General features: G+C 42.8%; 1 protein-coding gene across 1 annotated transcript in view; it reads left to right on the top strand.

Annotated features, from left to right (window-relative positions):
* RP1 (RP1 axonemal microtubule associated) overlaps positions 1 to 24536 on the top strand; it is a 354720-nt gene that overhangs the window by 208379 nt on the left and 121805 nt on the right. Inside the window, exons 30-33 of the mRNA XM_059724092.1 lie at positions 5464 to 5545; positions 7556 to 7611; positions 7769 to 7801; positions 16151 to 16320. Of these exons, the coding sequence (XP_059580075.1) occupies positions 5464 to 5545; positions 7556 to 7611; positions 7769 to 7801; positions 16151 to 16320 (341 nt within the window). The remainder of the gene's footprint in view (positions 1 to 5463; positions 5546 to 7555; positions 7612 to 7768; positions 7802 to 16150; positions 16321 to 24536) is intronic.

Below are 24536 nucleotides of genomic sequence, written 5' to 3'. Positions count from 1 at the left end.
AGGGGACTTCAATAAAGACATGTCATAAGAAGTTTATTAAAGAGTGTGGTTTTCTCTCTTTAAAGAAGGATGAGACAAAACAAAAATGTGTCCTTGAAATACAGGCTTCAAGAAAACACAAATTTGAAAGGTTTTGCAAAGAGGTTGTCACCTGAATAAGAACCCTTTCTGTTTGTTTTCAATAAGTCTGTTTCAATTAGAATTAGCTAATTGAATGCTTAGTGTTTATGCTCTAGTCTGCTTTTATGGTTTCATAGATTTCATAGACATCAGGGCCGGAAGGGACCTTTGTGAGATCATTGGGTCCAGCCCCCTGCCCAAGGGGCAGGAAGGCAGTTGGGGTCGGTTCACCCCAGCAAGATAAGCATCCAAGCATTTCTTAAAGGTATCCAGAGTAGGTTTTTGCACTACTTCTGTGGGGAGTCTATTCCAGACTCTGGAGACTTGGACGGTAAAGAAGTTTTTCCTTATGTCCAGTCTAAAACAGTTTTCCAGCAGTTTGTGACCATTAGACCTTGTCATCCCCTGGGGTACCCTGCTGAACAGATGTTCTCCCAGTTCCTGATGCACACCCCTTACATACTTATAGGCTGCCACCAAGTCATCCCTGAGGCTTCGCTTCTCCAGGCTGGCTTATTTAAGCTAACCTTTACTTCTCACTCATTTCAGAGTGAGAGCTTATATTTTTTTCCAAGACTAAGTAAAGCTATTGTAGACAGATGAATGAGAACATGATATATGAATATACCCCTCTATATATCCCTCTCTGCATTCATGCTGGCATGTACAATAGCAGTTTCCCTCCTTAAGGGCCAAGGATTCTCTCCCTTACTGCAGATCCCAGAAACTGCATAAGCAAAACTTGTCTTAACAATCATATGAGTGTAACTCAGGAACACCCAAGGATGTGCCCATCCTCAACTGGAAGGGATAGACAAGGCAGGCACCAGTGCTGTGAGAGGAACACCGGTGATTTGAGCGTGGGTCCCTCTTTCCTCTATAGAGTCAACTCCACACCAATGCACTTAACTATTTACAGTTTATTGAATTATATTATACATAATATTTCTTATTCAATATATATATATATATATATAGAGAGAGAGAGAGAGAGAGAGAGAGAGGTAAATATTCTAATAGGTAACAAAGGAAAACGTTCCAAAAATATTTTTAGCAATATCTTTTAACAACACCAAAGATATACAGATCAATATTTACAATACAAGCTAAAAACCCATTATACCAAACTAACCCAATTCTGTAATATTTTGTACAACATATTCATAATTATAATAACAATTATACAAAATATGAGGCACAGTTTTTCATGATATAAGACGCGTTTACCCCTGGATCCCAGCTAGCAAGGGGTGCTTCCCCTTCTATGGGTCTAGCTGGGGGGGAAACTTTCACCTGTCACTTTCTGCATCACTCCCAGACCTCCTCTCCTGGCTCTGTACCCTGCTTTGGGCACCAAGGGTTCTTCCAGCTCTCATTGAGGGGAACCTAGCCACTGCTGGATGGGTTTACCTAGCCTTATGACTAGGCCTCCCTTTTCCTGGGTCTTTCTCTAGGCTCTGGGTTTTTTTTAGTTCTTTGGCTGGGCCACACTGTGGGGCTTTAGTTATCTGGCTTACACTGGGGCTGACCTGAGCAGCCTCAAGCTGCTACCAGGGCAGGTTCTCCATGTGTTGGACTGCACACTGTGTGGGCCCGAGCAGCCTCGAGCCGTTCCCAGGGCCACCTCTCCATGTGCTGGTCTGCACACTGCTGTATCCAGCCGTCTGCTGAGGATGCAGGCTCGAGTTGCCTTGATGCGGCTCCCAGAGTCTGAGCCCCATGCGCTGGCCTGCACGCCACTGGGGCAAAGAAGGGATCTTGCGGAGGCTCTTCCCTCTCCAATGTCCCTCACCGTCTCTGCCCAGCGTGCTGAGCATGCTGGGCTTTTATCTACATTGGAGGCCCCCCACCTGAAGTTTGCTAGACTGGCAAAATGCATTCTTCAATCAGGTCCAGGAGCTTCTCACCCCCCTGCTCCAAGCAGGGGCAGGGCAAGCCCCTCCCAGATGTTACCTGATTGGTAGAAATGTTCCACCAATCCAGAGTGTCCTTTTCCAAGCCGGGCTTGCTGGGCAAAAGTAGTGAGCTTGCCACATGAGTATGCAACTAGGTCTCTTCAACTGGCAAGGAGTTCTATCAACAGTTAATAAACTTGATAAACATTGTTAACCCTGAGTTCAAGCTAATCAGCCTGCTTGATTGGTTCTGGCTCCACATTTTATGATATCCCAAATGGCTGATCTTTGCTGAACAATGTTCCCTTATTTTGTAAGCAGCCCCCAGCCCTTCTGGGGGATGCTTAATATTTAAGCTGGTTAAAATGTGGTTTTAAACCTGATATGGACAGACATACAAATTCAAAGCTGCCTGGAAGGTTCAAAAACATACCTAGAAAATCAAGCACTATTCCGAACCAGTTCAGGATTACATATGGACACAAAGCATTCTGTGAGACAAGTAGGCCCTGCTACTGCTGCAGGTGGCCACTGTGATATGCAGACAGAAGTCAGCTTCTCCATTTTTTCCCTTTTCTTGGCACTTTTTATCAATAGGCTCCCTTGCATGGCTTTTCTAAAAAAAGGTATCTTGCCTTCACTCCCTGCTTCACTGCCCCACCTCATCATGCCCCCACAGCCCCTGGGTACCCAAAAGCCTGGGTCCAAGCACTCCTCCTTTTGCCCACCCACCCCAAGTTTGGCATGCCCACTGCAGATTTTAATCAGTTGCCATCTATTGAAGTCTATTGAACTTGTATTTAGGAAAAAAGAGAAAGTAGAAAAGTGAAAATGTCCCCAGCTACAGATCACCCGGCCACTGGGACCTCAAAAGGAGAAAGGGGTACAAGCAGCCTCTCCCTGCCCACTTACCCACTGTGAGCCATGGTGGGCTGGGTGCTCACCCCCATCCTATGGTGTCAGAGCCACCAGAGTGCACAAATGATTGTGAGCTGATTCCCAATCAGTGACATTTGGGAACAATTCACTTGTTACATGTGTCTGCATTGTCCCACAACAATTGTGAACCAGTTCCCTATCGTTTTGGAATGGCTCAGTTGTTATGTGTATGTTACATGTGTATGTTACATCTCTGGTCTTTTCTTAGGGCATGAAGAGATGTAACAGTTAGAATATTCTAAATACACTTTAAATCCCAAGGATGTGGTCTGGGGTGGGGAGGGAGGTGCTTTAATTAGACTGGCTCCAAGAGCTGCTCTAATTAAAGTGCCACAGTGTCATGTGTATTCAGTGTCCTGCACTTCAAAATGGTGGCAGGGACACTTTAACTAAAGCTTGTTCAATAAACTTTACTTAAAGCACTCCCACCACCATTTTGAAGCATGGGGACGCTGAATACACATGATGTGGAGGCTGCTGGAGCATGCTACTTAGCACACTCCAACAGGTTCAGTTAATCGAGTCTGCTCGGATGTGTGCTAATTAGCACATGGAGCAGATGCCTGGCATTTGTATAGGTGCCTTAAGAGTCTAGACATACAAGCCACTTTAGACTGGTTTAAACTTCCTGGGACATTTCAAAAGCACACTGGGAAAATCAATTACTATTTTGGGTCAATCCTCCTTGAACTAGTTCAATGTTATGTGTGGGCACAGGGTATCCCAAACTGCACTGTTTTTCAACCCCCCCAAATCCAGTTAGGACAATAGGGCTGCTCTGAGATACAACCAGCACTCTACTGGCCAAAGGTCTCTTGCCTACAGAGACCAGTGTTTGCAGGAGTGGGGAAATAGACAGCCCTTGTGCCAGTTTTACGTCCCTGATAGGAGCTCTTGGTGAGGGTCCCAGGTTTAAGACCTTGTTACATGGTAATTTTAAGTGGGTTCTGGAGCTCTTAACTCTTTGACTGGCTGCATGTTAACACCTTTTAAGTGGTTTAAAGCACTTGTTATTCACCTTAACATTATCCCAGTTCAGGGCAGGAAAACCTCAAATCTATCTAATTTTCCTCCTGTTTTATTCACTTGTAGTCACTCTCCACAGCTTTTCCACCCAAGTGTAAGCCCTCCAGCATCCCAGGAGGCAGTGGGCCTACTGTGTCTCCTGCCTCTGCTCCTGGCGAGAGCAGAGCCAGCTGAGTCTGAGCAGGGGAGGGGGAGCCCCATGTTGCTTGGACCTGGCTTTTCTTCTCACTGGGAGCAGAGCCAGCTGAGTCTGAGTGATATGGTTCCCCACTACTCCCAGTGGGGAGTAGAGCCACAGGTCTGAGCAATGTGGTCCCCCCAACCCCGATCAGACCCAGCTGACTCTGCTCCCAGCAGGAGAAGAACTGGTTAGAGTAGTGATGGGAAGCACGATGGCTTCCAGGAGCTGGAGCTGCAGCACTCACTCTGATCTGAGGGAGCAGGAAGCCTGTCATTCCCCTAGCTCCTTGTCCTTTCCCTGTGTACCAAGCCTCTAGTGGCAAGTCACAGTTGTGCAGGTGAGGGGGCAAGCAGACCAGGTTTTTTGCCTGAATGTGGGACTGCTCCAGTAAGCTGAACAGAACTAAACTGATTTACATTTGTTCAGCTTACAGCATACAGTTTGACAAAGCCCTTATTTGGTGCAGGAGGGGGTAGCAGGGTTCTATGTGGGGGAGGGTGCTTTGTGGCCCCCTGCTTGTGGTGGGTGGATGGTTGTGCCTATAATGGTAAAAACGTGTCAATTTTTAGGTGGTGGTGGGGAGACAGGAAACAAACACAATGTGTGCTTAATAGAACAGGAAGTCTGTCAATTCCATGTTCAGCGTGAAGTGATTGGGCCTGTTAACTGTTAAGTGTTCTTCACCCTCAGTGCTGCACTCTTGCAGCCAGTCCTACACTGCAGGTTCCACTGTGCACACTCCCTTCTGTCAAGGGACAATTGTGAACCAGTTCTCAGTCAGTGACATTCTTGGAATGATTCAAGTGTTATGTCTTTCTGCACTCTTAGTTCCTGCCTTCCCTTGCCTCCCAATTATGCCAGTCACTGCTCAGCATAAATCTTTAATTCTGACCATCTGCTTCAGGCTCCCCAAGTCCTAAATTGCATTCGGACTAATGCCTGCCATCCTGGTTTCCGTCTCTTGTTTTTGCCTCTTTGGATTGGAATGTTCACAGTGTGCCTTGGATTCTGGCTTTGACCATTGGACTGGCTTGCCTTTCCCCCACAACTCTGACCATGTGTTCTAAGAACAAGCAATCAAAGGCTGTGCTGGCTTTTGGCAGTTTGCTGGTGCTAGTTTACACTTATCTTCAAATGAAGAAAAGTTTGCTGACCTCTAAATGGCCTTTTGTCTATAGAGAAGAATAACAGTATCACATTTTGAAAGCCAGCATGTAAATCTTGTATTATTATTATTACTATTATTGTTGTTGTTTGGAAAAACAAACAAGTCCACTCAAACTTGTTGTCATTTCATCACAGTCAATGGATGGTTCCTGGATAAAGTTGTCATCAAATATAAAGAAGAGGATGAAGAGCAAGAGGTTGTATTTCCCTGTAATAGGTATGCCATTCATGGGAAACCAGAATTGTTACAGTGCTAACGTTTTGAGGAAATATTGCAAAATAGTGTAGGGGTAAGAAGGAAATAGAATTTATTCCTCCAAGCCACGAAGCAACGGCTTGCAGGATCAGCGTGTGAGTGTATGGTATACGGTGAGGAAGTTCAGAGGCCAAATCATGTGAAGCCGGAAAGGTGCACTGATCTCTTCTAGAGGCTCGTCATACCCCTTAAATAGTGTTTCAATTCCCTATGCCATAACATGTATTACATATATTAGGGATTTAGGCCAGACCGCTTTGTATTCCCAGTCACTACAGTTCATTCAAGTGAACCTAATATATTGGAAATCTTTGAAGAGACCTTAATCTCTAGATAGCAAGCTATCTAGAGGATAACTAAAGCATTTCCTTTCACTAAGCAAATGTCTATTTCTCTGTCTCAGTAGCTCTAGAATTTTGCTGCTGTAGAGAAAATTGGAAAATATCCAACTCTCTCAGCTCCTAGTCACAGTCACTAAATTTTCTACTGCTTCAAATATTTTGCTACCCTAGGCAACAACCGGAGCCTTGGGCAGCCTGTATGTTAAAGGAGATCCCTCCATCATAAATATTAGACAGAGATAAAATGCATATATGGCTACATCTTATATTGGTATAGAGAGATACATTGGAGGAACTTATCAAATGAATTATGCACTGTATTAAAATTTATATAAGATCTTGGAATTTGTTCAGAACTAACTTTATGGTTACAAACTAGTTCTTCATCTCTACTCTGTAATTTTGGAGAAGCATGTCTTTCAGTCATGAGGATCTTTTAGAAATTCAATAAAAACATTTATGCCTGTCTTTTAAAGGTATGTTCCCCACAGTTAAAAAAAAATGCAAAAGCCTTGAAAATGGTTGGCTCAGAACTGTTTACTTCCCTCAAAACTATTATTGTTGTTATCAGTGTTTTTTTGTCTATTCAATTGTTTAATTAGCTTGGATTACATTAAAGAAGGTTATTGGTAGAGTAGACAGATGAGACAATTGTTTCTGTAATTTCAGTGAGGTTTTATGAGATTTCTCCTAAGGGAGGGATACTTAGCTTGGATAGTGGGCTTGCCATAAAACTGTCATGTCAAAAATAAGTTATTAAGCAGTAGGAAAAAAGGTTAGAGACATTATAAGGAGAACAGGAGGGGCTCTATCACTCTGCCTGCAGTGTGAGGGCTGCCAAGGAACTAAAGTTTCCCTTCTGTTTTTAAAAATTGTTAGTGATCTTTTGATTCCCTGGAGGAGGATCGGGAGAGATTTCACAAATGTTAATCAAGCTATTTATTGCAACAATAATTTAAATATAATGGAGCCTAGTCTTTCTTCCACATACCAGAGATTTATTCACATAGTGTGCCTATGTATGGAAGGTTATACTGACTACCACTTAAAAAAAAATAAAAGAGCTTCTTAAAGGCCATCAGCTATTGTAGTATCAGGAAGGGGAGTCAGTAAGGATGTATTTTTGTTGTGTGTCAAGACTGAAGTTAAGTTCCTTAAATTCCATATCATACAATGAAGGGAAAAATTGGTATGAAATTAACATTCATAGTGTTCATCCAGCAAAGAAATAATGTAGTCCACACAGAATATATATTAGGTGCAGGGACAGCACAGATCAATAAAATACCAGATCCTTGTCCCAAAGAAGTGACAATTTAAGGGCCTGATCCTAAAAATACTGACTACCCAGTAGAGCACTAACTCCCATAAGTATTCCCAGTGTCTTGTAGAAATGTATTGGGCTACATAATCTGTGGTGTAAATTGACACCAAAGAAGTGAGCAGAGCAATGCTAATTTTCACCAGAGGAGAATTTGGTCCAGGAAATGCTTACAAGTCTTAGTTGGACAAGAGAGGCATTAAGACACTGAGGGGAGTGGCAGTAATTCTGAGATTCATTGTAATAAATCCAATTACTAGCTACCATCCTCACTACTATCTCTTTCCCCACCCTCTCCTCTTAATGAAGGTGGTTAGATGAGTACCAAGATGATGGGAAGATTGAGAGAGAGCTAGTTGCCAAAAGTAAGTATTCAGTTACAGATAATTTCTATTATAATAATACATGGATATCAGATAACTAGTTATGCTTGTAAACTCCTTGTGAGCATGATTATAATTTAGACATATTTGTTTGCTGATAGAGCTTTTTCAGATAAAACTTTCTCTCTTCATTTTTCAGAAAATGGTAATTTACGGAAGGCATTCACAAGAGGTGAGAAACCTTCTATATTTTCTTGCCTTAATGTTGACATTAATAGTTGAATTTAAAAACAATATGAAGTAATAAGTTTCCTCCTCATTCATACAAAATATCAAATATTAAGGGTCAAAAACTGGTCAGTAATGGTCTACGAAAGTGACTTGTCAAATCCTTTAAATGAATTGAGTGAAAAAAGAAAGTTTGCACAAACTTCTGGTTTTCTTCCCATTTTCATTATTTTGTCTTGAAATCAGTCAGAAATTCCTCTGAGAACAGATTCAAGCATTTATTATCCTCATGTCACCGTCATTTACTACATAGGGACAGTTTCCCCCAACAAGCATCAGTAAATTAAAAAATGTATGGTGAAGTGACAAACGAAGCAGTTTCAGGCCAGAGTTCAGGATGGTATCCTCAGAGTATCTAGAAATAATGCAGACTTAAGCTATAAAATTGATTAGCGCAGCTAAATGCAATATCTTTGTTCAGTTGAATAAAACTGGCTGCCTTAATTAAAACAACATACACTTTCTATCTGTTTACTTGTCTAGCTACAAGCCTGGCCCCACCACTGTAGTATAAAACCTCAAACAACAGCAATGGGCTGTATCTACACAGCAGTGGACACAGCAGGGCATGCTGTTGTGAAAACATGCCCATCTATTTATACAATGCTAAAAATGTCATGCATTCACTGTTAGAGAAACACTAAGCTTGCCCTGGGCTCTTGCCAGAAGTTATCAACAAGACATCTCTTTTGGTATTTGGTGTGTGCAGAGTGGGAATGTGTGGGCAGAGCATGTTTTCCATAGCATGATCTGATGCTTTTCAGACATGGCTAACAGTCTCTGTCTTTGATTTCTAACAAGATTTAAGGAGAAATAGACTGGGTAGCATATCTGTGTTTTGATTTATATTTGTGTGTGAGTGCGTCTACTGGATCTGTCCAGGTAATTTCTGACTCCATCTCCAGTGAAGTCTCTTGCATTCAAAGTATGGCTGAGAGATTGTGTTCCACTAAAAATATAATTCTCATAGAGGGAGAAGAGAGTAGGACCACTCCCATCAAGAGTTTTAATTATCACAACAGAGACCCTGAATTGAACTCTGTATTTAATAAGCACCCAGTTAAGAGGAGAGCGTCACAGTGCTTGTGGCAGTTTCTGTTCCAAAGTCAATTGATACAAAAATAGTCTATTTCAGGGTTTTATTTCTGGGCTATATGGCTTCATTTTTAGATATAATCAGGTCTTGCAATAAATAAGCACACATGCACGAGTCATCAGGATTGTATTCATGCCAGACAGCATGAGGCACACTCTTCAAGAAAGTTAAATAAACTAATGGAGTGTTGAACCTCCACTAATATTGAGCCCAAAAGACCCTCAAAAGCCGCATGCTAGTTTACCAATCCAAGGGCATATGCTTTCAATAGTAAATGCACATTTGAAGAATGCACATTCTTCCAAAAGCTTTACCTGGCCTATAGCACCACCTTGGTCTTGCTTGTATTCATTCTTAGCATTTTTCTCTACGTTCAGGTACTATCTTCAGCTAAGCATGAAGAGGTAAGACTAGGAGACGGTACTCTTCCATTAATGTGAAGGACACAAAGAGCTGTATGATATGTGTACACTGGTGACACTTCAGTGTGTCTCATCTTACCAGTTGCCCTATGTATCTGTAGAATAATACCAGGGAAGACTAAGGCTTGTGAAATGTTCAAAATCACAGGCTGCCAAGGGCTTTTTTTAACTGAAACCTGCAGGAATTCACCAATGTACAGTACCTAGGCTTATTACAAAGTAGAGAAAATGCCTGATCCTCAGTAGAGAAGTCTTCTCCTGGAGGTTCCAATAGTGCTGACTGCTACTGGTATGGTGCCTCATATCATGTAACAAGCAGTGCTTTCACAGATTGTGTTTAAGAGTTCTTATACTAAATGCACATGCTAAATATCAGACAGCTGGTAGAGATGGCAGTACGCTGGTGTTACTGATTTTTTTTTTAAATGCAAAGGCCCTTGGACACTTGTGCTGTCACAGACTTCCGTAGCTACAATCTGCAAGTAGTTTTCAAGGGAAGCCATCAAAAAAGTACACTGTAGTAATCCAGCTTTGCCTAGCAGTCACAAAGGCGGGAATCATTGTACTGAGGTCTAAGTCTGAAAACAAAGGTTGTACATCAAAACACTTCAGATATAATAAACCACCCTCAAACAATCACATTCTAGCTGGATATGGTTAATATTGTTCGGTCCCTATCTTCCCACTTACCTTCACCCCAGTAGGGGTATTTGAAACTGGCCATCATTTTGTTAAGTCGATTTCATGAGCTAGACTGGCATTCTGCTGTCTAGAAATGGAGCATTAATTCCAGATCCCAGCATGCAGGTTGTTACACTGTTTTTTTTTCTACAAGCTACTTACAGCAATAGTTCTGGCCACAAGCAGTAGACTTAGAGCAAACACGCTGGGGCCCATTTGTAAATTGCGGTGAGACTATCAAATCAAGCACAGTAGCAAGTTTGTCCTTGCCCTTTTGACCCCACCTTTTGCGCTTGGTACAAGAGAGAAGGGCTCCAACCCAGTACATTACTCTGGCAAAGAAGATGAATAATTGTTTTCAGAGCTCAAATAAAGTTATTTCAGGAGAAAATCAAGCTCTTCGCCACCCTGTCAAACTGCTTTATATTGCAGGGATGGCTTACTATTTCCTTATTTCTCCTCTCACCTCTTGCCCTCAGGATAGGTAGAGTCTTGAAGCAGTGCACAGTAAGGTGTTTTCTCTCAAGTGACAGGCAAGAGGCAAGAATGCCACAAGGCTGTTTAATTCTGCAGTCAATTAACAGGAGCTAGATTCCTGCAGTGTGGTTCATGATATGCTCTGGGGTATTGCAGAGGTTTGTGGGTGTTGCATAAAATATGGCACAGCGACAGTAAAACAGTTCACTTAACAGTTATTTTTAGCTTGGATCTTCTTGTGTCATTCAAGGATAGTAGAAACATAAATATACAAAAACAAAGTGAATAAAAAACACAGAGGAAATCTCTCCCTAGAAATTCCTCTAATTATAGATTTTTGAGATTTCTTCTGCCCTGGTAAAGATGATTATAGATCCTCCCCAAACTCCAAGCTGAATATTATTGGCCCAGCTGTAAATGATGGTACAGTGCATGTTTGATAAGGGTGTGCAAAACAGGCTATATTCAATTTGATTCGGATTCAGCCCAAATCAGGGACAGTGATTAGATTTGTTGATTTGGATCACTGTCCCCGATTCAATTCGGCCAGATCTGAAGATTCAATACTGATTTGGAGAATCAGCGATTTGGCCATAGACACAGCTTTAACTGTTTTTCTTCTACATACCTCAAGGTACCAGGTGCGGCTCATGAACGCCGCGATGGTGGGGTGAATGGAGTATCCCACAGGAGTGCAGGGTGTCCCCTGTGTGCTTGGCAGCAAACCTGGAAGTGAACCAGAAGTACTTCTGGTCCACTTCCAGGTCCACTGCCAAGTGCACACGGAAGCCCCCTGCATCCCCTTGGCTTGTGATTGGCCATGGGGAGAGCCTGGGTGCCTCCCCAGACCCAGGAGGCACTAGTTGCCAAGCAGGGGGGTGTAGGAGGTCCCCCACGGTGCTTCCTGGCAGACCCGGAAGTGCACCAGAAGTGCTTCTGGTCCACTTCTGGGTCTGCTGCTGAGCATGCTGCCCTCTCCCTGCCCCCCCGCTCCCCTCCCCCTGGTGCCCCTGTGGGATGCTCCATCCACCCCAGCATCTCAGTATTTACGAGCCACCTGGTACCTTGAGGTATGTAAAAAAAAAATCAATTAAAGCTGTGTGTATGTCCAAATTGTCAAATCTTTCCAAATCTCTCCGAATCGATTTGGAGGGTTCTGATTCGATTCAGAGAGATTAAAGAGTCTCCTGATTCAATTTGGATTTGGAGGTTTGGTCACCGAATTGGGCTGAATCTCTGCTGGATCGAATCAGCGACTGAAGCTTTGCACAGCTGTAATGTTTGGTAGATGCAGAATTTAGTGCAGAAGTGAAGCATGCAGGCTGGCATATGTTACAGCAAGTTACCACAACAAGGAAAGCAAGCAAGTCAGGAGTCAGTCAAATTGCTGTGATCACTGTAAAGTAATTTAAACAGCTACAGCATCTTGCAAAGTGTAATGCTATTGTCATTCCTAAGAACAAAAAATACCATTTTAGGGAAAATCAGAGAGGCATATCTGCAAAAAGCTACCACTGACCTAAATGACTCGTATAATAGTAGTAGTAGATTTAACTTTCTTTTTTGACTTTCCCATTTTCAATCTTAAAACACAGTGTTTGTTTAAAACACTTTAGAACTTGCAAGTTTTCTTTATGCACACCACTAAAACTGATTTTTTCCCCCCTGCTTCTTCTAAAATCTCTTCCATGTATCAAACTGTTTTAACTGTGTGGTGGGAAGAATATTATTAAGGTTGATTCTGCTTCATTTATTAAGGTCAACAAAAGGTCTATGCTTGCATAGCATTGGTGGGATAACACAAACATAAAAACCTTGCTTATATGGATTTTTATCTTTTAGAAAAGACTGAGAATTTTGGTACTCTGTAAAATAGCCTTCTCCCTTCTGTTCTCCCAATTCATGAAAACATCCCTAACCCTGATGTTCAAACTAAAGGGTCATAGCTTATAACTTAACGTAAATAGAACGAAAAAGGCACAAAATGCATCCTTTTAGTAGCTATGTATATGAGGTAAAAAAGCCAAAATTTTCAAATCGGAGTGTTTACACTGAAAAGCCTAACGCCCTCAATTTTCAAAAGATGCTAACCATTCTGTTAAAAAAAAAAAAAAAAGAACCGAGGCTGTAGATGGATTTAAAAATAAAGTTGGAGCACAAGAGTCATAGATACATAAATCCTACTTGTTGTGCTAAACAAACTGTTGTGCTAAACTCCCAGGCCTCTCTGCCAGCTGCTCAACTGGGCTAAGCATTCCCAGTCTGCTGGGAGGTGTGCAGGAGTGCCTCCAACCTGCTGGCCTCAGCTAGTTCAGGCAGCCTATGTGTTATTCCCCCCCGTCCCAACCTGTTCTGGTTACTCAGCCTAACCTAGGGCACTTAGAGTAAATTGTGAAACTTAGATCGTTTCCACTGAGTTCATGTGGAAGAAATCTTTCAGCTAACTTGTTACTCAACAAGTTAAGAGGTACATATTTGAATGCTGTTCTTTATCTGAGCTAGGGAAAGCTATAGAACAATTAGATGTGATATAGAAAACCTTTTCAGAGAGGAAAATCAGAATAGGCATGGGGGGGTGGGTTGCTTTCACTCGAGAGTTTGGCTTTTGATCTTACCTCTCGGATAGCCCGATTCGAGCATTTCCACATTCTAAATACGACTCTCCTGCCATGTCTTGATCTAATTTGATGTTATCAGTTGGGAGGTGTTACTAACGCAGAATGACTCTGGCAATATAGACAGACATTTTTTCTTTATTTTGATTGATATTTCACTTCCAGTTCTTCCAGACAAACCCCAGACTCTTTACCACCAAGAAAATCCAAAGTTTTTTTTCTTTTATTTATCTATTTTCCAGGATACTTTGTTGTGTTTATTTAACATAAAACAACATGCATGTAATTATGTAAAGTCAGACATATGAACTGTTTATACTTTTCTTCTATTAAACGACAAAGGAACTTCATTCAGTCTCTTGCTTCTTTCCTCCTCTTTACTTTTTTTTTTTTTTTTTTTTTTTTTGGCTCCCAGAGTACAGTTAGTCCAAATCTAGATCCCAAATGGGACCAGGGAAAAAAAACAGAAAAAAAAAAAATGAACCTGACCTTAATTAACCCCAGTGGGACCCTGCCATTCCCCTTTTATTTCCCCCCCCCTTTTTGTTTTTTTGCAGTTTCTGCCGCATCTCTCCCCTCTTCTAGACTCGTTAATGCTCACTTCTTCAAGGGTTCCCGGTTGTCCTCTCCAGTTGAGTCTCTTTCTTCCAGCTGGAGCCGACCCCTGGGACACCTCCATCCCAGTCTCCGCTCCACAGCTCCTCTTCTTTCAGATCTCCCTCTTCTCTTGTTTTTTCTGCACGCCATGCCCCTGCCATGGCGCCACCTCACAACTTCAATGAACAGCTGCTCCGGAAGTGCCTCTCTTCCGGCGTGGTCTCAGTCCCCATTTCCCTGGTCTCCTTTATTTCTTTGCAAGGCAGAATAAAACAAAAAAGAAAATAGTAAAGCAAATAACACAAACTGAATAAACTAAAACAAACAGACCGAGGGTGGGAGGAGGGAGGTGGAAAGAGGAGAAAATACAATGTGGCATCCAAACACATATAATACATACAATGTATAAGTGAATTTAGCATCCCAAATATAGTTCGTGGAAATAAACAGCAACCTTGAAGCCGTACCTGGGCACGTCTACATGAGACATTTACTGTGGAGTTGCCTAATTAGCTCTGCAGTAAAAGTCATTGTCTACATGTGTGGTGCTATTAGGGCAGAGTGAACTGATTAACGGACAGAGGAAACTAATTAACTCTGCCATAGGATAGAAATGCCAGACACAAGTACTATCCTACAGCAGAGTTATTTACTCCATCACAGTGCACATGTAGACACTGATAGGGCTGGCTGGGGCATGAGGGTGGTTCAGTGTGGGGGCTACCTGCTGGCTAGCCCCTCATTGAAGCACTCTCATGCTCCAACCAGCCCCTCCGCAGTATGTTGAGCTGGCTTAGAGCTCTGCCCTGGCTCAATGTGCTGCTGTCCTGGGCGCACACGTAGATGTGGCCCCCAGAAGCAATAAACTCCAGCATGAACTGTGCTGCAGTTTATTCAGGTAGGTGCACTAATTGCACACGTTGATGTGCCCCCTGTGTCCCTGAAAGTGTTTTCACTTGCATCAAATCCACTAGCTAAAGCAAAACTATAGATATTTAGGTCACAATCTAAACATAAATTTTTAATTTCAAAGCTTTGTTAGATTTTTTTGCACATCAGATATATTTGGCATGTCCAAATGAGCATGTACATGAGATTCCCTGGGGACAAATAGCAGTGGCACATGGTTGTGCCACTGCTACTTGTCTCCAGGGAATGGCCATGTATGTGTGCTTTGGTGCATGGCAGATTGCCCTGGGCTGGGTATGGGAAGCTGGGGCCATCACCTGGGCTGGCCCCAGCAGCCTTACCTGTGGTCCTGGGAGCCTCCTGGGGCTGCAGGGGCAGGAATTCGGGTCCATGGAATCTGGCTGACAGCCGGAGCATGGCTCTGGCTGACCAGGCTCCAGTTTTGAGCATCACACACTGCAGGCACATGCACCACTCTACTTTATTTTGGAGCATTTTTTTTAGATACCATGGTATCTAAAAATCAGGAGATCTAAAAAACATGGAAAACCTTTTGACATGTGCCATATGCATTTTGCCTGTGAGGTGCCATAAAGCACACGTGCACTCATCTAGACATACCCATTATGCGCAAAGGACTTTTTAATTTTAAATTTCAGGGTAAGTTCTATTCAGCCAGTTAAGATTATGACATCCAGTAAGTCACATGACATTCTTTCTTTTTCTGATTGGTTTTCTATAACTTCTTAAACAGAATAATGAATAACTTTTGAAATCCATTCCCAGGGTCTTTTTTGCTAGAATTCATTCCATTTATAGGCTTTGTAAACACGATTATGAGCACGTCAGCCATCCAAACACTCAAATCATACCCAGTCTAAATCACTTTGAAGTTAGTGAAGACACTAAAGTACATTGAAGTTACTGAAAACATTGAGTCTTTGGGTTGTGCTTCTACTAATCTGATCCCGTAAAACAGGGGAAATTGAGCATGACATTTTTCAGATACATCTTTGAGAAACAAGGCTTAATTTTTACTATTCAACCAGCTGTGGGCTCTTGTACATAGTTCTCTAAAATGTACGTTAAATTTTAAATTAAATACTCTAAAATGTACTTTAAATTTGTACTTTAAATATTAAATCCTCCTTCTGTAATTTTTGTATTAAATATATGTGTATACAATTAATAAAAAATTAAATAAATCAATTGTTTGTAGCAACTAATTTATTGTACATCATTAATGTGACCAGTTAGCCAACGATTTCTTCTCTCTCCTTTTTGTTATTACTATTCCCTTGTAAACTTAAATCCCTACTCTTGTCCATATCACATCCTGTTTAGATTGTAATCTCCTTGAGGCAGAGGTTGTTCATCTTTGTAAAGCAGCCTGTAAATGTATGTCACTATTTAAATACTTTGTAATAGTGATCTTGAACCCTGCTCTCAGTTTCTCCAAGTGTTTAAAATGTGATGATATTTTTATTTCTATTTAGGACAGCAGTGGAGATTGCAGATTAAAACTGCTGGGGATTCCCCAGAATCACAGAAATGGAAAAGAACCCTTGTGATATATGGATCAAAAGGCAAAAGTGATGACATTCTGCTTTCTCCACAAAGCCCAGGACAAACATGCTTTCTACCCAGAGCAATGGATGAATTCCTAGTAAGTCATAAATATATTACACTAACCAGAAATTATAATGATGCACTACTTAGCCAAAAGATATACTGAAATGTTGCTTTGGTTGCTACAAGTGACATATTTACATATGAAGTAATACAGCTTGAGCTATTTTCTGCCTGTCATCCTGTTTTCCTGTATCCCACTGCAGTTATCACTTCTTACTGTACATGATTGGGCATCAAGGATATAAATAAGGGAGAAATGTGATCTTTCTCTTGCAGTTAGTTACATTTTGTCCATAGTTCTGCATTTCTTTAATTTTTCTGAAGAATTTTAGATGCAGATGATAAGAGAGGCAACACAACAAGCCCTATGAGAAGAGACTGAGGGACCTGGACCTCTTCAGCCTCTGCAAGAGAAGGCTGAGGGGTGATCTTATGGCTGCCTACAAATTCATTAGGGGGACACAGCAAGGTATCGGAGATGCTCTGTTCTCTTGGGGTAACAAAGAACAATGGTCACAAACTGGCAGAAAGCAGATTTAGACTAGATATCAGAAAAAACTTCTTCACGGTAAGGGTGGCCAAAATTTGGAATGGACTTCCAAGGGAGGTGGTATTCTCCCCTACCTTGGGAATCTTTAAGAGAAAGCTGGATAGGCATCTGGCTGGGGTCATCTGACCCTAGCGCTCTTTCTTGCCTAGGCAGGGGGCCAGACTCGATGATCTGTTGAGGTCCTTTCTGACCCTACCATCTATGAAACAGAATTATTGCCTAGTCCTCCTCAACCATGGGATCATTTACCATTGACTCTCATGTGAGAAGAATCATACCCTGTTTTTTTCAGATATGGTTTTTCCTTCTGCAGTGATGAAAACACGATGAAGTGTTTACTCGGAGCTTGTGTCATTTAGGAACAGTATATTGTCAGCAGGAATGCAAAGCTGCAGTTCCCCAGGAGAGCACTCAGGAATACATGAGACAATCAACCTCCTCTCCTCCCAACAAGTTCTTGCAGGATAGTTCTGGATTTTGGGGCTGGACCATGAGGCCTCCCTGCAATAGGAATATTATTCTGAATATGAAATACTGGTCACAGGATGGCTTCAGACAGGGTACAGACAGACATTTAGGGAGGTGAGGGTGAGGTTAAATTGCATTAAAAATGTCCACCCGATCTAGCTTCGTTCACCCAGGCGTGGGCCATACACTTAGATCCCTAGCTAGGTCAGTCTAAACGCAAACTGTAGAGACGTTCAGGAAAGTTAAAGTCTAAAAATGGCCGACCCAATCTAAGTTAAGTGTACCTGGTTTTACTGACAGTGGCCAGTTCCAGGAGGTCAGGAAATAAGTCAAGTGGGTGGAGAGGCAGACAGGATTGGGGGTAGAATAGGTTCATTGTCGGGTGGTTGCTCATCTGGGGTTGGAGGAGTCGGGGGGCTAAAATAGACCCTGGTCCTCTAGGGAGGAGCCCCCCCCCCATCCTCCAAGCTCCCCTATGGACCCCACTAGTGCCCCTGATCTTTCCAAACCCTTCCAGACCCCCTCCTCCACAGACTCTGCTTGTCCCCCAAATCCCTCCAAACCTCCCTGCTAATCTGCCATCCCAACTTACCTTAGATCAGGTGGCCATTTTTAACTTGATCTAACCACCCCAGATGCCTGTATATATCCATGGAGTCCTGCTGCATCATCTGAGAAAAAAAGAGAAAAACAGCATGAAACAGCCATGGAAATATGGCTATTGCAGGGTGGAAGGTAGCAGCCCCCATGATCTGGAACCAGATTCTGCTCCTGAACCAAAACCAGTTATAGTCATGTTCATGCAGCACTGTGTCTAGGCCAGCTAATTACTTCTGTCTCTCAGCAACACAAAGTCCATTAGACTAATTAGCTAAAAAGCATGGGCTCAGTGCCATAATGAAGCAGGTACAAAAGCTGGAGATGGAATTGGTATAAACTATTTCTAGTTGATGAGGTCTGTGAAACATCTGGGGCTGGGTTCCAGACCTTGTTGCCTGAGAGCTGGTTGCTTTAGCCCATAGGATTGATATCCATACAGTTTGTGAGTGTATGTGAGACAGCTTACTTTTCCCCATGTCAGGTGTAGAAGGTTATAACCATGATTTTATGTGTTTCTAAGCCCCCTTAAGACTATGCAGGAGGATGAAAACCTGTTGAAAAGGGACACATTGAAAGGATTTTTTCCAAAGCAAAGTCTGAACTCTTATATAGGCTCATGAGTATGAAATGAATAAGGATTCATAGTGGTTAAAGCTAAGTTTCCCATTTCCCAGGACTATAAAACCTGAATGTAAAAATGCTCAAACACCCACTGGCCTTATTCTTTGCCATTTTGGAACTTAGGACCTCAGTTGTTCTAATGTGGTGGCAGCAGGCTTTATCTGTGGAGGTATGGGAGTTTCCTTCTATAGAAACTACCTATCCTTGCCCATGCTGAAGATGAAGTGTTTTCCAAAGATGCATAAGTGAAGTCTTGTTCTTTTTCTGATCTCTGGCACACAGCACATACACGAATTTATTCTAAATATCCTTGTGAATCACAGAGGAATGCATCCATGCATATCTGAGATGATGAAGATAAAATGACAAACTACAAAACTTCAGAAGTAGCCCTAACATGATCCTGGTTATCTACACACTTCACATATAAGTTTCTTGAACTCATCCTGCTGCTCTTAGGTAGTCACAATCTACCTTGGCCATCTAGACTTAATAATTGCACATTGTAATGGTTGGCTTAAAAACTCACTGTCCCCACCCCAGGCCACATCTGGACCAGAGGGATCCTCCCAGGCTGGATCCAGATCCATATCTGATGATGGAGTGAGTGGCAGTAACAGTAGCTGCCACTGTATTCAGGGAACCATGGAGATTAACACAGCCATTTTTTACTATGCTGTGGTCCAATCGTATCTCTAATTGGGCCCCCTATCCCAGGATCTGGTGGCAGGATCTGTCTCTGCTTGCTCCAGCTTTGAATCCAGGAGCTCTCCAAGGCCTGCAAACCATATCTTCGACACCCCTTGCCTAGAAGACACGTGTGCCTTCTAGCCAGTCACCAGAAGGCAGTAGCTTGCAACCAAGGCAGTTGCTGAAGGCACTGGAAGATTGTTCTATGACTGAGTACCAAAAACATATGGTATAGGTCAACATTTTAGAAAAGGGCACTAAAGTAGATGTTTGAAAACTCCCCAAAGTGACCTGACTCAGGGCAGGAAAGCAGACAGTGATTAGAGACTAGGCAGGTTGTCAGCAAGCACTTCCAATCCCAATCCACTCAGGAACTCAAGAAAGGCAGATACTCAGTGAAACACCCACACAGGTTGGCTTGTTGTCCCTGCTGCAGCATGTTCTAACAAATGCAGAAATCAGAGCTTAGTCATATCCAAGCTGACTAGAATTCTCAAGGTGGCATCATTGCAAGGGGTAACTCTTGGCAGGTGTGATTAATTTCAGTGACAAAGTACATGCTATTGAAACTAGTATAGCAAATTGTAATGGGATGGGAAGCTGGGTGACAGCGACCACGAGCTGATCACCTTCACCATCCGCCGAAAAGCTGGCAAGTCAGTCAGCAACATGGAAGTCCTTGACTTCAGGAAAGCTGACTTTGACAAGCTCAGGAGGCTTGTCAGTGAGGCCCTAAGGAACCATGGCCACGGGGAGAGGGGAATTCAAGAAGAGTGGTTGCTCCTCAAGGGAGCGATCCTCAATGCACAAACTAAGTCTATTCCATCTCAGAGGAAAGGCAGCAAGAGGGCACAGCAGCCCCCCTGGCTCTCCAGGGACCTAGCAGACCTCCTGAGGCTAAAAAGAAAGGCCTACAAAGGATGGAGGATGGGAGTCACCTCCAAGGAGGATTATTCTGCACTGGTCCGGTCCTGTAGGGAGCAGACCAGGAAAGCCAAGGCTGCAACTGAACTCCAACTAGCTTTGAGCTTCAAGGACAATAAAAAGTCCTTTTTCAGATATGTGGGGAGCCAGAGGAAAAGCAGGGGCAACGTTGGACCCCTGCTGAACCAGATGGGGCAACTGACAACTGACGCCCAGGAAAAAGCCAACCTATTAAATAGGTACTTTGCGTCGGTCTTTCATCAGTCCCATGGGATGCCCATGCCCACTACGGGACAGGGAAGTCCGGATGAGGGTGATCCCCTGCCCTCCATTATGCAGACTTCGTGAAGGAACATCTTGAGAAGCTGGATACCTTCAAGTCAGCCAGCCCTGACAATCTTCACCCCAGGGTACTCAAGGAGCTGGCGAGCATCATAGCCCAGCCTCTAGCGTGGATCTTTGAAAACTCTTGGCGCTCTGGTGTAGTGCCCGAAGACTGGAAGAAGGCCAATGTGGTGCCTATCTTCAAGAAAGGGAGGAAAGTGGATCCGGCTAACTATAGGCCCATCAGCCTGACTTCTATCCCGGGGAAGATCTTAGAAAAGTTTATCAAAGAGGCCATCCTTAATGGACTCGCGGACGCCAACATCTTAAGGGATAGCCAGCATGGGTTTGTTGCGGGTAGGTCTTGCTTGACCAATCTCATTTCCTTCTACGACCAGGTGACCTATCACCTGGACAAGGGAGAAGAGATTGATGTCATATATCTTGACTTCAAAAAAGCCTTTGACCTGGTTTCCCATAATCACCTCTTAGAGAAACTGGCCAATTGTCGCCTTGGGTCCTCCACGATCCACTGGCTGGAAAACTGGCTCCGGGGTTGGACCCAGAGGGTAGTAATTGATGGAAGTCACTCATCATGGTGTCCTGTGACCAGTGGTGTCCCCCAAGGCTCCATCCTTGGACCCATACTGTTCAACATCTTCATTAATGATGTGGACACTGGAGTCAGAAGCGGACTGGCCAAGTTTGCTGATGACACCAAACTTTGGGGCAAAGCATCCACACCAGAAGACAGGTGGGTGATCCAGGCTGACAGGCTCAGCAAGTGGGCGGATGAGAATCTGATGGTGTTCAATGCCGATAAATGCAAGCTTCTCCACCTTGGGAAGAAAAACCCGCAGCATCCTTATAGGCTCGGCAATGCTATGTTGGCCAACACTATGGAAGAAAGAGACTTGGGGGTCATCATTGACCACAAGATGAACATGAGCCTGCAGTGCGATGCTGCGGCTAGTAAAGCGACCAAAATGCTGGCTTGCATCCATAGATGCTTCTCAAGCAAATCCCGGGACGTCATTCTCCCCTTGTACTCGGCCTTAGTGAGGCCGCAGCTAGAGTACTGCGTCCAGTTTTGGGCTCCACAATTCAAAAAGGATGTGGAGAAGCTTGAGAGAGTCCAGAGAAGAGCCACGCGCATGATCAGAGGTCAGGGAAGCAGACCCTACGATGACAGGCTGAGAGCCCTGGGGCTCTTTAGCCTGGAAAAGCTCAGGCTCAGGGGTGATCTGATGGCCACCTATAAGTTTATCAGGGGTGACCACCAGTATCTGGGGGAACGTTTGTTCACCAGAGCGCCCCAAGGGATGACAACTAGGTCGAATGGTCATAAACTACTACAAGATCGTTTCAGGCTGGACATAAGGAAGAATTTCTTTACTGTCCGAGCCCCCAAGGTCTGGAACAGCCTGCCACCGGAGGTGGTTCAAGCGCCCACGTTGAACACCTTCAAGAGCAAACTGGATGCTCATCTTGCTGGGATCCTATAACCCCAGCTGACTTCCTGCCCTTTGGGCAGGGGGCTGGACTCGATGATCTTCCGAGGTCCCTTCCAGCCCTAATGTCTATGAAATCTATGTAAGTAATCATTTTTCCTTTAGTTATCACTCTGGAAATACACATAGAAAATTATCATAATTCTTGTAGGCTTATATTTGGGAATACATGTGGGTACTCTTCTTTTTTTCCTCTTGGCTGTTTATGCCTTTGGTTTTTGGTTTATGTCAGAACCTTAATATTGTTTTATTCTTTTTTATGCATAAAGTTTTGTCTTTTCGCTACATGACTCAGTGTTTGACAGTTTTTGTTGTAAGCAAATCAAATCAGGAGGCCAAGTGTTGAATAGTGGTTGGTGTTTCATGAAAATTACTGAAAACTGTTCTGGTTAGAAACAATTTGATTGATATACCATAGTTTCTTTTTTCTTCTTGTATTTGTCATCATTACTATGAACCTTTGTATAATGCAGGATCTTTGTTAAATGAGCTCATCTGTTTCCATTCATGGTAGCACAATAGTTTACTATGGAAATGATTATGGTGTCATGATTAACAAAGAACTGTGAATTTGGCTGAGCAATGAGCAGGAACTGATGAACTCCTAAAAAATGCAGATCCTGATTTTAGGCAATCTAAAGTGGAAAAAAAGAAAGACTGCAAATAATGCAGTGTATGCAAGTTGAATTGTTTCAAAACAGTTAACAAATATGCTTAATTTTGTCTCCAGAGTCCCACTCATTACATACTCTATCACTGGCGATGCGTAGGGGATGCACACAGGTGCACGTGTACCCCCTGAGCATGGGGGTGCGTCCCCTATTTAAAGGTGCCACAACACTGTTCGTGGCACCTGAGGGCAGTCGCCACTTGCCACCCCTGCTGTCAACACCGCTGGTGATGTCTGCGGGTGGTCAGCGATCGCCACTGCCGAAGCTGCCGGCGGTGTCTGTGGGTGGTTGCCAACCCCTGGTTGGCACTCACCACCCCCACCCCCTCTGCTGCCAGCAGCGCCGGCGGCATCTGCAGGAGGTCCCTGTTTAATGCCACTATGATCCCACCACTGCTGTGCCACCCCAGCTGCCAGGGACATGCATCGTTCATGTACTCTGTGTACTTATTTATATGTGTATCATTGCATTTGAGGGTAGAACTATCCCAGGTGCTCTAAGTCAAGTGTGTACACGTTATGATTGTACAATGAGGTTGCTGATTAGGTCCAAAATACTTCTTAAAGTCTTCTGAAAGTATTTAATCATCAGTTCCTTCATTGCAAATGGTAAACAAATATAACCAAGTATGTAATACAATAGAGAACTCTCAATTTAAATCTATTTGCTTTCAGTGCTCTTAAGCTTTGATAATTGTAGTATTGTGTGAGCTGCCAGTTAAAAATAAGTTAACTACATATTAGACGTAGCAAGCAAATTGAGAAAAGAGAAATTGTATTTTGAATCCACTGGGAGTGGCAGGGCTGGGCAGGGGAAGAGCAGTAGTGAAACCAATACAGAATAGGAAACTGAAGAGGAACCTATATTGTTGGAATAGACTCTGTGTTTTCTTTGAAGAGGGAACTGAATAATAAACTAAAATTTATTGGTCATTTATTTAAATGACTGTGTTTTACTTTAGCTATACTCAGTTGATCCCTTTGTGGTTTAATTAGGTCACAGAGGTCATGAAAGTAAATACTGAGATTGCATGGACATGTACATTTGTATAATGTGTATATATCCCTCTCCAACAGCTTATCCTATTTCCTGACATCTTGCATTACAAGTTCTTCAAAGGATGTCTTTGGAAGGCACATTATCTGTGCTTCTAGTATCCAAACAACCATAATACAAAAAGTGACACATTATGGGAATAAGTCCCTAAAACAACTATCCAGACAGTTAACATAGTTGTAAATGAGCTAAGCAAAGATGTGAACAGAAGCCTATGAAAACAGAACAGTGCACAAATACATGACTACTTGATGTTAATGATGAAGAGGATGACAGAAAATTAAAGACCCCTCAAAGACCTTTGTGTGCATTTTGTTGGGATGGGACTGAAGTCTGGATTTCTATAGCTGTTATAGAGAGGCAATTAAATGAATAAATGATCTGACCACACCCTTTCTAACCAGCATCATTCATGCGCGCACACGCTTTTTATGTGAAAGTTACAAAGAATTTAATTTAAATGCTGCACCCAGATAAGAAATCATACAGAAATCTCCACATTCTAAGATTGATGCCTTTGGAGAACTCCTACATAGCACAATGAGGAAAAGATTTTAAATATGATAAAATTCCCTAACCAAAAGCCTAGTGGCTTCTTCAAGACTTCCTCTTGATTATAAGAGCTGCGTTTCTTCAATTATATAAAAGAAGCAACACCATGCTGTTTAGTATGTGAGCAATCACAACTAATACTGCACAGACATTTCAAGTACGAAGAACTAAATACTTGAGTCAATCTATGATTAACTGAGAAGGAAATACATATGGAAAAATGAATTAGGAAATGTTGAATAATGAATAAACATAGAGAAATAGATTTCTGCTTGCAAACGTT

The sequence above is a fragment of the Alligator mississippiensis genome, chromosome 3 (assembly GCF_030867095.1).
Source record: "Alligator mississippiensis isolate rAllMis1 chromosome 3, rAllMis1, whole genome shotgun sequence".
Classification (NCBI taxonomy): domain Eukaryota; kingdom Metazoa; phylum Chordata; order Crocodylia; family Alligatoridae; genus Alligator; species Alligator mississippiensis.
This window is presented reverse-complemented; position numbering and strand designations above follow the sequence as displayed.